Here is a 16,529-nt window from a genome sequence, read left to right on the forward strand (position 1 = left end):
TGCGATTTGGGAGCTAGTGTCAGCGTGATGCCTTTGTCTGTTGCAAAGAAGCTTGGATTCACTCAGTACAAGAAGTGTAAACTCTCTCTGGTGTTAGCTGATCGTTCAGTGAAGTACCCTGTGGGCATCTTAGAGGACCTACCTGTGAAGATTGGAAAATATGAGATACCTACAGATTTTGTGGTGCTTGAGATGGGTGAGGAGGCTCAAGACCCATTGATTCTTGGAAGGCCATTCTTAGCTACAGCAGGAGCAACTGTTAAGGTGAAAGAGGGCACGATTGATCTCCATTTGGGTAAAGGGCATGTTCTCCACTTTGACATCAAGGAGAAAATGAAGAAACCAACTGTGTTCGGGCAAGCCTTCTACATTGAAGAGATGGGCACTCTTACTGATGAGCACCTTGAAGAGTTACCACCTGAGGACGACGAGGAGGGAGCATCTCCCTCTACTCATTCTCCATAGAAGGTAACCCACTACTTTCCCTTGTATATACCATTTTGCATATTAGTTTTCTCTTTTTGGGTATCTCTCTCTCCTTGACAACACAGAGACTGTGTCATTTAAGTTTGGGGGAGGTACCAAGTATTTGATCACGTTTGCTTTGATGATTTTGTGTCTCATGCATTGCATTATACATATATATTTGCATAAAAAAAAAAATTCATTTAGTTTGCATCATTGGCATTTCTAGGAGAGTCTAGAGCATATAGGTTGCATTGGGAGCAATGATTTTAAATGCCTTGTAAAGAACACTACGTTGCACCTGAGTAGCTTTTGCACCTCTCAAAAACACTTGTATGCTTCGAGCCTTGAAGACTCTTCCTGAAACTTGTTGATTGCTGAAACTCAGTCTTTGAAGCCAACTACAACCTTATTTGAACTGAACGAACTTAATGCTTCTTGCTCATGGTCCCTTGTGTACTGAGTCATGGCTATACACACTTGAGTTGTCACATCCTTTATGCCAATCTTATTTTGACAAACTCTAGTGGTAGACCACTCCCAAAACCTTTCCCTTCTTTTAAGCTTTCATTGTTTGATGAGTGAGGCCTTCTTCGGAAAGTCTTACATGTGCATAATGTTGAGAGTATCGGGAACGACAATTCTTGATCTTCATTCTTGCTAGATTGGGCACTTTATTGTCTAGCTATAGGTGGGGGGTGAGAGTTGTGATTATGATTTGGGAGCAATGAAAAAGAAAAAGAAATGACTCTTTGTGTTTAAGTGAATTGTCTTATTGGGATAGGTAGAAAAACTTCTAGCTCAAGTTATGAAAAGTCTTGGCCCCCATCTAAAAAAAAATAAAAATAAAATAAAAATAAAAATAAAAAAAAGAAAAGAAAAAGAAAGAAAAAGGGGGCTAGCAAGGTTGTTAGGAGCTAAGAAATGTTTTGAGGTTGTGAAAAATCCCTTGTAGATTTCACAGAGAAAGAGTTGATGTTCTTAGGATCTTTTGGCGAGAGATGTGAGTTGGTTTGACATTGGGAAATGATTGTGTGATTGTATGTTTGGGAAAAGGGTAGAACAATGGAGATTGAGCATTGTATGCATGAGTTGATCCCTTTCTTAGATATATTATGTGCAATGTCAAGGCTAATTGTTTCGAGAGTAAACCACCTTAAAGATTTTATGTTTCGAACCTCTTGAATCACTTGAATAAAAGCCTTCCCTCACCCAACCAAATGACTTGGACCAACTGACCATTTGCAAGAATTCACCTGATGTTTTGTGCTTAATGAATGTGAGAGTTGGTTGATTTGAATGTGTGGATGCTTGATGATGAGTGTAAGGGCAAAAAGAGTTGAGATAGGCCTAGAGAAGCTAGAGTGTAATAAGAGAGTGTGCTCATGCTGGATTAGATGTTGAATCGAGTACTAGTTGTGTTTCTTTTGGCTATGAGCTCCCACCTTCAAACCTCTCTCCCTATGAGTTCTAGAAAGTTCACTTGTGGACAAGTAAAAGAACAAGTTTGGGGGAGTTGATATCTTGCATATTTCCATTATCTTATCAATTCATCCATGTGCATTTTGATCATATAGACTAGGATTTAGTCATGTGTAGGTTACATTTTGCATACATGAGTCTCTATCAGGTGTTGGAGTGCCACATGGAGTTCTTGGGGCTATTTGGATGCATTTGGAGCTCAAAGGAGGTGAAATATGTGATCATTGGATGAGCAGAGCAGGGGAGCGAGGTTCCGCAGCGACGTCATGAGGTCGCTCCAAAGCACCTCTCAGAGCGACCTAGCTGGAGCGACCCCGTGAAGTCGCTCGCCATACTCACCCCGTGAAGCGACGCGCCGAGGTCGCTCGCATCTCACACCCCTCTCGGAGCGACCTCCTAAAGCGACGCCATGAAGTCGCTCGCGTTCTCGTCACTCCGAACAGTCTTAGATGACCCTGGAGCGACCTCTCAGAGCGACCTATCAAGGTCGCTCCCGATTCAGAGCGACTCGTTGGAGCGACACACCAAAGTCGCTCAGACCTCTCGCCCGGAGACACCAAAAATCGGCCCTGGAGCGACCTTCCGGAGCGACACCTGCAAGTCGCTCCGCGTTATTTTGCTGCCGAAAATCATGACTTCTCAAGGACCTTTTTGCAATTTATTTTGGACGTTTTACATTTCTAAAACCTATGTTTTAAACATGTTTTGTAGCCGGCAGGCAGACTATCTTGGATCTATTGAAAAATACACAAAAACTCTCTAGAGAAGTTCATCTCTTGGATTTTTGATTGTTACGTTCTTGTGTTCTTGTTGATTTCTTATTTATTTCTCTACATGATTAATCTGAAATCCAATATGAGTTTAAGAGGAATCATGGAGATTAGTGAGTAATCACCTTTTGAATTCATGAGTTAGGGAGATTAAGGGTGATTAGGTTAGTTCTAGGATGTTTTAGTGTAGATCATTCTTGTTCCTTGCTAGTAGAGTATTCTTAATGCATCTTCTGAGTTGGCCACTCAAAAGTTGATCAATAGGCATTTCCCACCCGAAAGGTGTTTGATGAAATGCCTGAGACAACTCTCCTAGGCTTTTAGTATACTTTGCCAAAGACATTTGTTGTTAAAGATGCTAAGATAGCTAATAGACTTGTTAGTAATGATTGCTTTCATATTATTCAACCAAAGATATTTGATGTTTGAGATATGTTAGCAAATGAGCATTCATCTAGACATGGAGCTTGCTTAGAATTGTGTCTAGGCTTAAGGTTGATAGTTTGATTGATCGTTTGCCATCCTTAGTTCGATACTTGATCACCCAAGGTCTAATCCCTATGCCCATGAGTTCTCTTTTCCATTAGTCAAGAAAGTATCATTCTGTTATTGCTTTCTAGTTTTAGTCATAGCTTAAAACCCATTTAAATCATTGGTTGCACTTAGATTAAGTGAGTACTTGCATTCTCAGTGCTTTGATATCCCTCAGAACTGGTTCGACAATCACTATACTACACCATTTGTCTTAGGAGCCTTGAAAACTCCTAACATCAACCTGAAGAATGGCCAGCATTTGAAGGCTACCTGGAAGACATTAAGCTTCTCAGAAGAAGTTTCCTCAACTCATAAATCATTCATGTTCATCAAACGACAAACCTCAAGGCGGATAGTTTAGCACGCAGTGCTAGGAAACAACCATCTTTCGCCGTACATTTGGATGCAGAGTTACCACTTTGGTTTACAGAGTCAACATGAGTCTGTGAATGTTTGCTGTCAAAAAAAAAAAACCCTGAATATTTGTTAAGACAACAAATAGTGTAGTTCATAGAACTAAAATAATTGTTTGTGACAAAATAACATTTTCTTTTCTAAGATAATATTTGTTAAAGAATAAATGGAAATTGCCAAAAATACCACACACGTGCATCAATACAAAAAATCATATTTAAAGATATTTACAACCCTAGGGTTAACTAATCTAAGCTAAGGGTTTAGAGTTGAGAGGTGGGGTAGAGTTCTGAAATGTGAAATTTAAGATTCTAATAAATATATAAATAAATACTTAAAAATATAAAAACAATTTAAAATAGTTTCAAAACTAATTTTCAATTTTCAAAAAGAAATTTTGAAAAAACAAATATTCGAAAAAAATCAAAATTTTTTTTTTTAAAAAGTTCGAATATGAAAAGTATAATTCGAAAAAATAAAAAATAATTATATATTTATTTTTTATTTATTTAAATAATCATTTATTATGTATATAGAGAACAATGATATAAGAGTCTTTTGCCTCTTAATGAAAATATATTTTTGAAAATTTTTCTTTAGAGGTGGTAAACATGAATAATGATATCAAAAAAGTGCTAAATATGAAAATTCTCCAAGAATAAAATGACTATTATACTCTTATTTATAATTAAATGATTAATTAAATTTACTATAAAATTAACTTATTTTCTCTACACAAATAATTAAATTATATATTTAATAAATATATATTTAATATTTAAGCTTATGATTTAGTTATGAGAGTTTATGGCTTATCATTTATGAGGTAAATTAAGATTAGGGAAATTGTCAAAAATATCACATTCATAATACAACTTTTCATGTTTACCCTAAGTACTTTTACTCTTAGTTTTAAAGAGAGACATTTATAACCCTAAGTTAACTAATCTAGACTTATGGTTTAGAGTTGAGGGGCGGAGTAGGATTTTTGGAATGTGGATTTTAGGATTTTGCTAAATATAAAAATAAATACTTCAAATTTTTTTAAAAATAGTTTCAAAATTTGTTTTTGAATTTCAAAAAAAAAAATCGATAAAAAATTTTGAATTTGAAAAAGTATTGAAAAACATTTTTGAAATTTTTTATTTTTTATTTTTTTAAAAAATATTTTTTTATTATATATATAAGGAGCAAGGATATAAGAGTCTTTTGTCTCTTAATGAAGAAAGTATTTTTCAAAAGAAGAATTTTTATGTTTACCACTTTTTTGATACTCATATTCATGTTTACCACCACTAAAGAAGCATTTTAAAAAAACCTTATTGATTAAGAGGCAAAAAAACTCTTATATCATTGTTCTAACTATAGATAACAAAAAATTATTTAAATAAATAAAAAATAAAAAAATAATTTTTTTATGCTTTCCAATTATACTTTTTCAAATTCGAACTTTTTATAGTTTTTTATTTTGTTTTCCGATGTTTTTTCAAAAATTTCCTTTTGAAAATCGAAAATTATTTTTGAAACTATTTTTGAATTTTTCAATATTTTTTAAGTATTTATTTATGTATTTATTAGAATACTAAATTTTACATTTTAAAATTTCTATCTCACCCCTCAACTCTAAACCCTAAGTCTAGATTAATTTACCATAGAGTTATAAATATCTTTTTCATCTTTAAAATTGAGGAAAAAAGTGGTTAGTGTAAACATGAAAAGTGGTATTATGAATGTGGTATTTTTGCAATTTTTCTTTGAAAATATATCTTTAGTAGTGGTAAAGATGAATAATGGTACTAACAATGTGATAAACATAAAAATTCTCCTTAAGATTAAGGTTAGGTTACGATTGTTTATTTATTCATTGTTTAATGAATATTATTTATATATTATTTTGCCATAAATTTTTTTGTGGAGAATTTCAATTTTCCACAAATTTTCTATTACTTTCCAAATATACCATTAGATGAAATCATCTTCATAAATACTTTATTTTAGAATAATTTCTATTTTACCACAAATTTGATATCATTTTTTAAATTTCCTCTAAAGGATAACTATTTACATAAGTACCTTAAGTTTTTTTTTTTTTAATGAAATTTTAAATTGATTGATCATCACTAAAATAATATATGTACAACTATGAGTAGTTCATACAACTTTGAAAAAGAATTCTAGAGCTCTAAATTGCAGTGTCATGAGCTACAAACCACCTGACCATTAGACCTTGCAGTCTCGGATTGAGAGTGTACTTTGTAGAAGAATGTGATTTCTAACTGTCTTATCAATTAACTTTGCAAGCCGCTCGATTGTCTTATGGCTGATACTGTGCTTCCTCTCATTGCGTTCCCGCCAGATGAAGTAAATGGTGACTTGCAGGACCAGTCGAAGGAGTATGAAAGTCAGGCGGTCGTATGATCTGGACAGCATTGTGGACAATGTAATGTCCCAGTCTGGATCCGGATCAGTCCCAAACAAATTCCCTACCATCTTCAGCCAAAGAGTGAAAGTATAAGGACACGCAAAGAACATGTGGTCTCTAGTCTCGTCTGGTTCACCACAATAGAGGCAATGTTGCGGTTGACCCCACCGTCGAGAACGATGACCTGTGGCGAGCCTATCCTTGACTGCGAGCCAAGTGATGAAAGCAAAGCGATGAACACCTTGAGGGAACCAAACAATTTTACTCCATAGTACAGTCTCCTTATGCACCCTGATTTAATTCCAAGTTTCAGATGAAATAAACTTAGTACCATAATCATTATCACCACGCTTCCATAATACTTCATCCCTTCCATCCGTTAACGTTAACTGAAACGTACGTTTCTCTGTAACTAGCTTTGGATATGTCTGTAACGACATCGGCGAAATCTCCATTGACCCTCTCTAGGGACATCACAAATCCTCATATCTCTACTGATGCCCAGCTTTTGTGTACCAAGTTCACCAGCAATCTCAATAAGTCTTCCTTTAGGAAACCACAGATCAGTCCAGAACCTTGCTGTGCTGCCATCCTTAACATCCATCAAAAGGAAGCCTTTTGCCAGAGACCGAAACTTCAGCAGCTTGCAACCATAATTTATAAATGTCTACTACTAATTTATAAAATATTTATAAAAGTTTATAAACTCAACCCTACCTCCTAAATACTAAACCATTAATAATAAACACTAAAAAATCTAAATATTAAAGTATTTTTTGAATGAATGTATTATTGAAAGGTTGTAGCCAACTTATTATATTTCAAGCAATTAATCTTAAATTTGTGGTAAAAGTTAAATTAACTCTTTTAAATCATTTATAAATATCTAAAATAATTTATACAATATTTATAGAAGTTTATAAACTCAACTCACTTCCTATATGCTAGATTCTAAAAAATAATCAGTAGACTCAAATGTTAATGTATTTTTGACCGTGGCCGTGGCGCATGCTTTTTGTAAAGCTTTTTCGTCAATTTTATAGTCAAGCTCCATCCAATCGTCAAATCCGTCGAAGAAAAAGAAACAAACAGCGCAAAGAAGAGAGATTATTATGTTCCTGAATAATTATCAATTGAACAAATATTGTTACAGATTCTACATTTCTATCTTAGCGATTAATCAACTTGACCGTCAACGTACGAAGCTAGCCGTGAGTCACGGGTCCAAATCAATGAAGTATGTAGAAATTTGAAAACAAGTGGCCCGAATCATTGATTAGAAGACTTGGAAAAATATAGCCTGTCCGACGACTTGAGTCAATCAACATAAGTATGTGGACAATTTTGAGACAAATGGCCCAACTGATTGATTGGAAGACTTGGCAAAGTCAAGACAATTTGAGTTTTTGTTTTCCTTAATAAAGAGAGCCATAATCATATAAAAACAAACACTTTCATACCAACACAAAAGAAAATTGGGGTTATGATGATTCCAAACCAATTTTATTGTCTTTTTGATATTGTTACTTTGTATTTCTTCTTTTTGGGTTTCCTCCTTCTGCACACGTTTGCTTCTCCTGTGCTCCAACATTGTCATCATGACCAGATGGATGCTCTTCTTGAGTTCAAACACGAGTTTCTGGTAAATGAATTCAACTCAAACTCATCTTTAAGTTCATGGAAGACGAATAGTGATTGTTGTCTTTGGGAAGGTGTCACATGCGATACTAAATCTGGCAAAGTGATTTCACTTGATCTCCAATACATCCCTCTCAACAACTTTTTAAAACTTAATAGTGGTCTTTTCAAACTTCAGCATCTTCGTAACCTAAGTCTTAGAGATTGCCATCTCCATGGAGAGATTCCTTCTTCATTAGGAAACCTTTCTCATCTCGAACATCTTGACCTTTTGGGTAATTATTTAGTAGGGGAAGTTCCAGCTTCAGTCGGAAACCTAACCCAACTAAAATATTTAAACCTTAACAATAACAAATTCACTGGAAATATTCATGTTCCATTTGCCAACTTTACAAAGCTGACCCACTTAGATATCTCAAACAACCAATTCACAGGTGAATTGCCTCTTGTACTACTAAATCTAGCCACTAGTTTGTCGATTTTAGCCATTAGCAATAATCTGTTTAAATCCATATTTCCATCTGATATGAGTCGATTCGACAAGTTAGAGCATATTGATGTGGGAGGTAACTCATTTTTCGGTCCTTTTCCTACACCTTTGTTCATGATTCCTTCGTTAACATGGGTTAATTTAAGAGAAAACCAGTTTGAGGGACCTATAGAGTTTAGGAATATATCTTCGTCATCTAAGCTTCAGAGTCTATTCCTTAGTCAAAACAAATTCGAAGGTCCTATTCCCAAATCCATATCAAAATTTCCCAATCTTGAGACTTTATTTCTTAGTGACAACAATTTCACAGGAACAATTCCCATATCTATATCAAACTTGGTCAACCTTGTTACTTTTGATATTAGCCAAAACAATTTCACTGGACCAATCCCCAGATCAAATTTAGTCAAACTCCAGTATCTTGATCTTTCTAACAATAAGTTGGAAGGTGAAATTCCAGGTTGGTTAGGGGGTGTGTTGGAGTTGATGCTTTCTCACAACTCTTTCAGCCGTTTTGGAAAGTCATTAGAAGTTTCAGATGTAACACATATCCAAACGTTGGATCTGAGTTCAAATTCTTTCCAAGGACCATTACCTCATTGGATATGCAAGCTTAGACCGTCAATGTTCTTGGATTTGTCTAACAATATCTTCAACGGTTCCATCCATCAATGTTTAAGGAACACGATTGTTCCTCTCAGAGCGCTAAATCTACAGAACAACAATCTCACTGGAATTCTTCTTCAAGATTTATTTGTCAACGCTACCAACTTAGAGTTAGTTGACGTTAGCGGCAACAAGTTGGAGGGAAAACTTCCGGAATCATTGATCAACTGCATTTCTTTGAAGTTTTTAAATGTAAGAAGCAACAAGATCAAAGACAAGTTTCCATCTTGGTTGAGTTCTCTGCCGTCATTAAATGTCTTAATCCTCCGATCAAATGAATTCTACGGGCCTTTGTATCATCCACATGTGTCCATTGGGTTTCAAAGTTTAAAAGTCATTGATATATCACATAACCACTTCAACGGAACTTTGCCGCCTTTCTATTTTTCCAGATGGCATGGGATGACCACGTTAAGGGAAGAACATCAAAGTTACACCGTCTACATGGGATATCCTGCGTATGGAGGTTTTTACCGTAGTTCGATGGAAATGGTGAACAAAGGAGTTGATACAAAGTTTCAGCGGATCCGAAAAGACTTCAAGGCTATTGACTTTTCAGAAAACGAATTTGGTGGAAAGATACCGAGTTCCATTGGATTTTTGGAAGAACTGCGTCTTCTCAACTTGTCTGGTAACACATTCACAGGCAATATACCTCAATCATTGGCAAATCTGACAAATCTCGAGGAACTAGACTTGTCTCGAAATCAGCTGTCAGGTCAGATTCCTAGTGAGCTTGGCAGTCTATCTTTTTTGTCAATTATGAACTTCTCCCATAACAATCTCGAAGGTCCAATACCGCGAAGCACACAGTTTCAAAGACAAAAGTGTTCAGCATTCATGTACAACTCCAACCTCTATGGTCTCGAAGATATATGTGGAAAGACACATGTCCCTAATCCTACACCACAAGAGTCCGAAGATTTGTCCAAGCCAAAAGAACAAGTGATTAGTTGGATTTCAGCTGGGATAGCCTATGGACCTGGTGTATTTTATGGGTTGGTGATTGCACATAAATTATCTCCACACATACACAAGTGGTTCATGTAAAAGTTCCGTCATATGTTCAACACCATCTCTCTTTAAATGTTTGCGAAACATGTGTATATTTGTGCTCTTCAAATGTAATTTTTTATATTATTATTTGTTTTAATAATCGTGGTGTTTGGTGGTATGTGATCTTTAAGTTAAAAATGTATTCAAAAGCTTCTTTCTACATAAATCAAAACTTGTGAGGCTACAAATGTTTAAACTCTTAGATATGGTGAGTGTGTGTATGTGATAGGTGATGTGGTGCTGACCTGGCAACAGCAGAAGAATAAGAAGAGTGACTTGGCACCTGCAGAAGAAAAGAAAGATTTCGGTTAGACTTGTAAAGAGAGAGAGAGAGTGTCATAAGTATAAATAGATGATAGATTGTAACAAAATCTTTATGCATCTTGTGGTGATGTATCTGGGAGAGATTGTAATCGTTGTTCTTGATGCTTATGTTGATTTTTTATAACTTGTCACGTCTTTTAAGTCTTACCCACCAGGACTTTCGTATTAACTTAGATAGGCTTCCAACCTGAAACTAATTGGTGATAAATGGATTGACCTCTCTATTTTATATATTACTTAAAATTACTTCCAACTATTTATGTGGGAGATTTGGTCTCTAATACGTGATCTCGAAATAATGACTCTTTGAACGTTAATTTCAGAATGTTTGGGAAAGATAGATGGGACAACTTTGGGCAAGATCGATGTGGATTGGGTTGGACTGTTTGGATGGACTTTGATACCATTTTAAATTATATGGGCTTCCAACCTAAAATCAGTTGGTGATAACTGGAGTGGTTCATACATCTTATATATTACTGAGGATCTCTTATAACTTCCGATGTGGGACATTTGTCCCTATTACGTCTCCTCGAGATCATGGATCTTTGAGCGTCAATCTCAAAATGTCTGGGCAAGGATCGATGGGCCGACTTTGGGTTGGATCGAGTAGGATTGTTTGAATCGGGTTGGATTGTTTGAATCGGGTTCTAAACCAGATAGTTTCCAACCTAAAACCAATTGGTGATAAGTGAATTAACTCATCTATTTTATATATTATTTAAGATCTCTTACAGCTTCTGACCCAACTTCTGATGTGGGACCTTCGTCCCTAATATTTCAAAGGCAAAAAGTTCAATGGAAACTTTTCTTCCTCTAATTGACAAAAGAATAAAATATCTAACACTCTTGTGAGTGAACCAATTTGCGAGTGATAAGAGGTGAGACTTCAGTCTATAATATTCTTATTCTGTTTACCTAAGACTGTTGTTTGGCCATTCATCCTCACTGTTATCTCTCTTGGCATTTTTTTTTAAGAAGCCATATCATTCGAGTAAAAAGGGTTGAAACTTTTGTATTCTGGATCAAAACGACCTCAAGGAATTTCTTAACTGCATTCCCAAGTAAGTTCAGATTCACATTTCTTAGCTTAGAGACTCAGGATTAGTACTTAAAGATTTCAGTATGACTCTTGCAGGTTTTTTTAAGGAAGCTGATATCTTCAAACGACGTGAGTTATTAGAAAAAACAAGTAACTTGGCGGATGAACCTGCTCCTCAATCTCCTAGTCCTTCTCGTCAGATTATAATAGTCATAATCTCAGGAGCAGTGGGTCTTTCCCTGCAGTACCCAATGCAAACAAGAGAATGTATCTTTAGTCTCTCCTCTACCTTCTCCTGATGAGAACACTTATTCTCCAAGAATCAGCCGCAAGATAATAAACAGTCAAAACATTTATTGTGGTAGCTTTTTTCTCTTGTTTGCTAATTATAATAGCCATAATATTCTTCTGCCGGAAAAGTGCTGTAGAGAGCATAGGCCTTGGACAACTGGTCTTGGTGGGAAGTTGCATAAAGTTTTTGTTACTGATACAAAACTTATTTCTCTTTGACTCTGTTTTACAATAATTACTCTGTTTCTACCCTGTTATTACTCTGTTTTATGTAAGTGTAGGATGCAATACGGTAAAGTAATGCAAAAGACAAATCAGTAGATAAAGGGAACTAGTAAACATGTTTTGCTATATTAGATATCACCTTAGAAAATCATTACAAAACTTACTTAATCAACTTTACACAACTAGTTATTTCCCTAACAATTGCTACTGAAAAGACTCCTAGCTTACATATCTCGTCGCATGATACGTTAGTCTCTGACTAAAAATGATACCAAGAACACTTCCAAGAGATTCTCACTCTTGCTCTATAAATTCAGCCTCGAGTGTCTAGTTGATTCCTCATCAACCTCTTGTTATTTTATAGTGATCTCCATGTTTCCAAAATCATAGTCCAAAGACCACCACACAAAGAAACCATGGATATGAACAACTTTCATATTAATAAGTACAAATTAATTTTTTTTTGGAATTGTACTTATTAATTAATTTTTTTTTGGAATTGTACTTATTCCTTTTCAAGGCATACACTTAACCCTTTTTTTTTTGAACAACGCATATACTTAACCCAAATTTATCTTTTTGCCTTTCCTCCTTGGCATAAATTCACTCCTCAATTTTACCCTAATCCAGCTCACCAACTTACATCCACATGATCTCCACCACCCACTACAAGAAAACATAAGTTTAACGACGGCGGTATTCCTCGTGATTTCGTCGTAAAAGAGGGTTTACTAGGAATTAGCGAGGAAACACGTTTCGTCGTTACTCGTTCGTCGTAACACATATTTCCTCGCCAATACGTCGTTACTTAGCGAGGAAAACGTTTCGTCGTAAAGACGAAGTACCATATTTCATCGTAAAGACCACGTAAATATTCCACGTAAGAATGTCGCTATATTTCCTCGTAAATACCTCGAAAGTAGTTCCTCGTAAACTACACATATTTATCTCGAAAGTATTTCCTCGTAAAGTACACGTAAATACCTCGAAAATAATACCTCGTAAAGTACTCGTTGAATCTTCCTCGTCATTTGCTCGTAAACTTCCACGCAAATAAGTCGTAAATTAGCTACGAATTCACTTCGTTTTATTATTTTACAGAATTTAAAAATATAATTAAAAAATAATTAAAATTATATAATTTATTAATAAAATTAAAATTTAAAAATAAAATCAATACGAAAATATTTTATATATAAATAAGTTTTGAATTTATAAATACAACAACCGAAAAAAAAAACTAAGAGTCGTTCATCGCCCTGTAGAATTCATCACTCCTCCTCTCTACATCCGTCTTGGCATGTGTGTCGGATAGGGGTGTTCAATCCGGATATCGGTTCGGATTAGGTTCGGTTTTTTTTTATTTTCGGTATTTCGGTTAGTAAAATATAACTACCATTCTAAATCCATATTTACTTCGGTTCGGTTCGGTTTATATACCGTCGGTTTTCGGTTTATTCGGTTTTATACCAAAAAACATAATTATTTAGTTTGAGATCATATAAAATAAATTTTAGAGTCATATTGTCAACACAGCCATTTATTAAAAATATATTACATGTTCAAATAAATGAACAAAAACGTAAAAATGCTTCTACCATCAAATAAAATCATCAAATCTATAATTAAAATCAGGGCCTGAAATTTTGAAAATAAAAATATGAAACAATACAGAAACATGAAAGAAAAGTTTTTCCACTCTTCCATATTTAGTGTTTATTAAAGTCATGTTTTTTCGATTGAACACGAAACTCTGTTTGTTTATAGATAAGAAAAAAGCTGTGAAAATTTTCCATTAATTATTTTCCATCAAATTTATCATCTTCATATTAATTTAGTGAATACTAAAATAAAGAAAAAATATAAAAAAAAAAAAAAAACTTAGAAAATAAGATGTCTGAATTGCGATGTATTCAAGTGTTTTACAAATTATATAAGGTTCTTTATTACTATAACATTATGGTAATAGTTATTAACACAAATTTAACTTATATAACAAATAGATTTTCATGTATTGTTATAAAATAGATACATATTTACATGTTTCTACTTTTAATCGGTTTTGTTCGGTTTATTCGGTTATATACCAAACCATATCCAAATCCTACGGTTTTTATAAAATTATATCCATTCGGTTTATATGGTATATACCAAAACCAAACCATATTGTCTATTTCGGTTCGGTTCGGTTCGGTACGGTTCGGTTTTACCATATTGAACAGCCCTAGTCGGATGATGACTCGCCTAGAATGGGATTTTGTCGTTGCATGTTCCTCAGCAAGGACTCCCATTCCGGATTTGTGGCCGCTATAACGTCCAAAAAGCCCTCGACTCCACCCACACGAGCTGTGAACGCAGATCGCGTCGAGTCCAACTCGTTACGCAGCTGAGCGGACTCTCTACGCAGCTGAGTGACTTCATCTTCCCGTGTCTGACCATAAGACGATCTCGCTCTCAGAACATCGTTGACGGAACCAATCCCCAACATATGTCTTTTTTTCTTAGGGACAACCTTAAAAACAAAAAATAAATATTGTTAGTAAAAATTTAAAGTTAAATTAAATGAATAATAAAAAAAAAAAAAATTTTAAAAACTTACCTCCTCGTAAATCTTATCCACTTCAAGTGCGGATAAGGTGACGGGTAATCCGTCGTTGGACTGCTGGGTCAGCTGGATCTGGCGGTCGTCAACCTGAGCAACCAAGTCGTTGAAGATTTGCTCGGACTTGCCATCTATAAATTGGCCCGCCTTATTCTTGTGGTTGCTCTCGTAAAGTTGCATAAGAGACGGGAGTTGTCCCGTCTCTTTGGCCTAAAAAATATTTAAGAAAGTTAGAATATAAATATATATATATATATATTACAAAATTAATTAAATAAAATATTTAATTACCATTTCCAAACGGACACCGCGTGGGGTTTTTGGCCCGTAGAGTGAAGCATCGGCCCGTGTTACGGGAAGCAGAGCAAGACTTAGCAATTCTAATGGACTCAGGATCCCACCAATAACAAATGAGGCCATCCCACACATCTGTGGTAAGCTCAGCGGGTTTGCCACGCTCATACCCCTTCACGATCCAGTCACCCTTCCAGTTGGAGATCGTGTCCAACAAGAGAACTTTAGCCTCCGCGTAAAATGTTTTCCTCACCATCTCATTGACCCCCATGGACCAATGATATTTTTGCTGCAAAAAAAGAATTAAATTAATAATTAGTTTAAAAAAAATATATAAACCATGAAAAAATTAAAGTATACATAATTAATGAATAGTAACTTACAGCAAAAAATTTGAACCACGTCTTTCTGACGTAGATCGGCGTCTTTTTCCAGTTCGGATGTGCCATGGAGAAGTAACCTTTCATCGTGTCGGTTACGTCCGATGCAAGACATCCGTCAACCCCAAACCTGAAAAAAACAAATATAAAGTATAAATTATTTATTAATGTTATAAAAGAATTTTAAAAGAATAAAAAAAAAATTAATGTAACATACCACAAAGTTCCGTATGGTCGGTCGGGGTCTATGACTGGTAAACCTTCTCTGCCTGGCTGACTGAGAATGTCCTCGACAGTGTACTGCGAGTAAGGAGCACTCGGAGGCACCATCAAATCGGGATGAATCTCGGCGGGCATCAGAGGAGCAATCGGAGGAGGCATAGGAGGAGGCATCGTCGGAGGAGGCATCGGAGGAGGCACAGGAGGAACCGATGGTGCACTTGAAGAAGGCGACCGAGAGACTCTCTGAGAAGGCTGAGTCTCGGGGACAGTCTCCGGACCCGAAAAACCAGGAGCTGAAGAAGACGACAGGTCTAAACGACTACCAGGCTCACCGAACATCTGTCTGTAATAGGGAGTAAGTCTGTTCTTTCGAATCGTCTGGAAAAATAATTAATTTTTAAAATTAACATCAACAGTAATTAACAAATTTTATAAATAACAAATTCTATAAATCTAGCTAAATTCCCTACATTAACCACCTAATCAACACTAATTAGCATAAAATCAGTAAACCTATCTAAATTCCCTACACTAACCACCTAATCTACCCTAAACTAATCAAATTAGAGAGGAAATAGAGAGAAAACGTACCATAGCTACGAAAGAGAGAGGAAGTGGAGAGGAAATGGGAGAGCAAAGTTCGCGTGTTTATATAAGAAATTAACGAGGAACTCGCGAGGCCCGTGTTGAGTTTCCTCGTAATGTCCTCGTTCACTTACGAGGAATTAGCGAGGCCCTCTCTTTTATTTACGAGGTAGGAGCCAAAGCTAATTGGTCGTAAAACCTTTCAAAATTTCCTATAAATACACACCAGTTTGCTTCTCAAATCAAAGATAGACTCACCGATTTGCTAGACTCAAGTTACCTTGCATGCCTCCTGGAACATTGCCTAGCGCAGCATGCGTCAACAACTTCGTCAAGGCAAAAACCTCAAGTTTATCCTTCCCCAGATCAGCATTTTGCATCCACGTGGTACTCCCACTCTTCATGCCTTACGTATTAACGACTAATGCAGTCAAACATCAATGACTTCATCACGGCTTGGTCAAGGCAGACTATTGACATCTACAAATTCTGGATTGCATCTTCATTTATGTTTTATATAAGGATGTTAACATTTGAAACTGAGAACATTATGAAAATGTCATAGGGGTACCAAATCTGAACCGGACTGAGCTAGAAACAGTGTGTGAGGATTTTCAGCAATATCAT

The 16,529-nt window shown here is 35.6% G+C and overlaps 1 protein-coding gene across 1 annotated transcript; it reads left to right on the top strand.

Annotated features, from left to right (window-relative positions):
• Positions 1-7,433: 7,433 nt before the first annotated feature.
• On the top strand, positions 7,434-10,103 carry LOC106397767 (receptor-like protein 30). The gene has a single exon (XM_013838392.3). The coding sequence runs from the start codon at positions 7,571-7,573 to the stop codon at positions 9,929-9,931; it is 2,361 nt and encodes a 786-aa protein (XP_013693846.2). The 5' UTR covers positions 7,434-7,570; the 3' UTR covers positions 9,932-10,103.
• The last annotated feature ends 6,426 nt before the right edge of the window (positions 10,104-16,529 follow it).

The sequence above is a fragment of the Brassica napus genome, unplaced genomic scaffold, assembly GCF_020379485.1.
Source record: "Brassica napus cultivar Da-Ae unplaced genomic scaffold, Da-Ae ScsIHWf_2276;HRSCAF=2934, whole genome shotgun sequence".
Taxonomy (NCBI): domain Eukaryota; kingdom Viridiplantae; phylum Streptophyta; class Magnoliopsida; order Brassicales; family Brassicaceae; genus Brassica; species Brassica napus.

Excerpts from the sequence above, each read along its gene's own strand:
- LOC106397767 (XM_013838392.3), top strand. The coding sequence starts at position 7,571 with ATGATGATTCCAAACCAATTTTATTGTCTTTTTGATATTGTTACTTTG.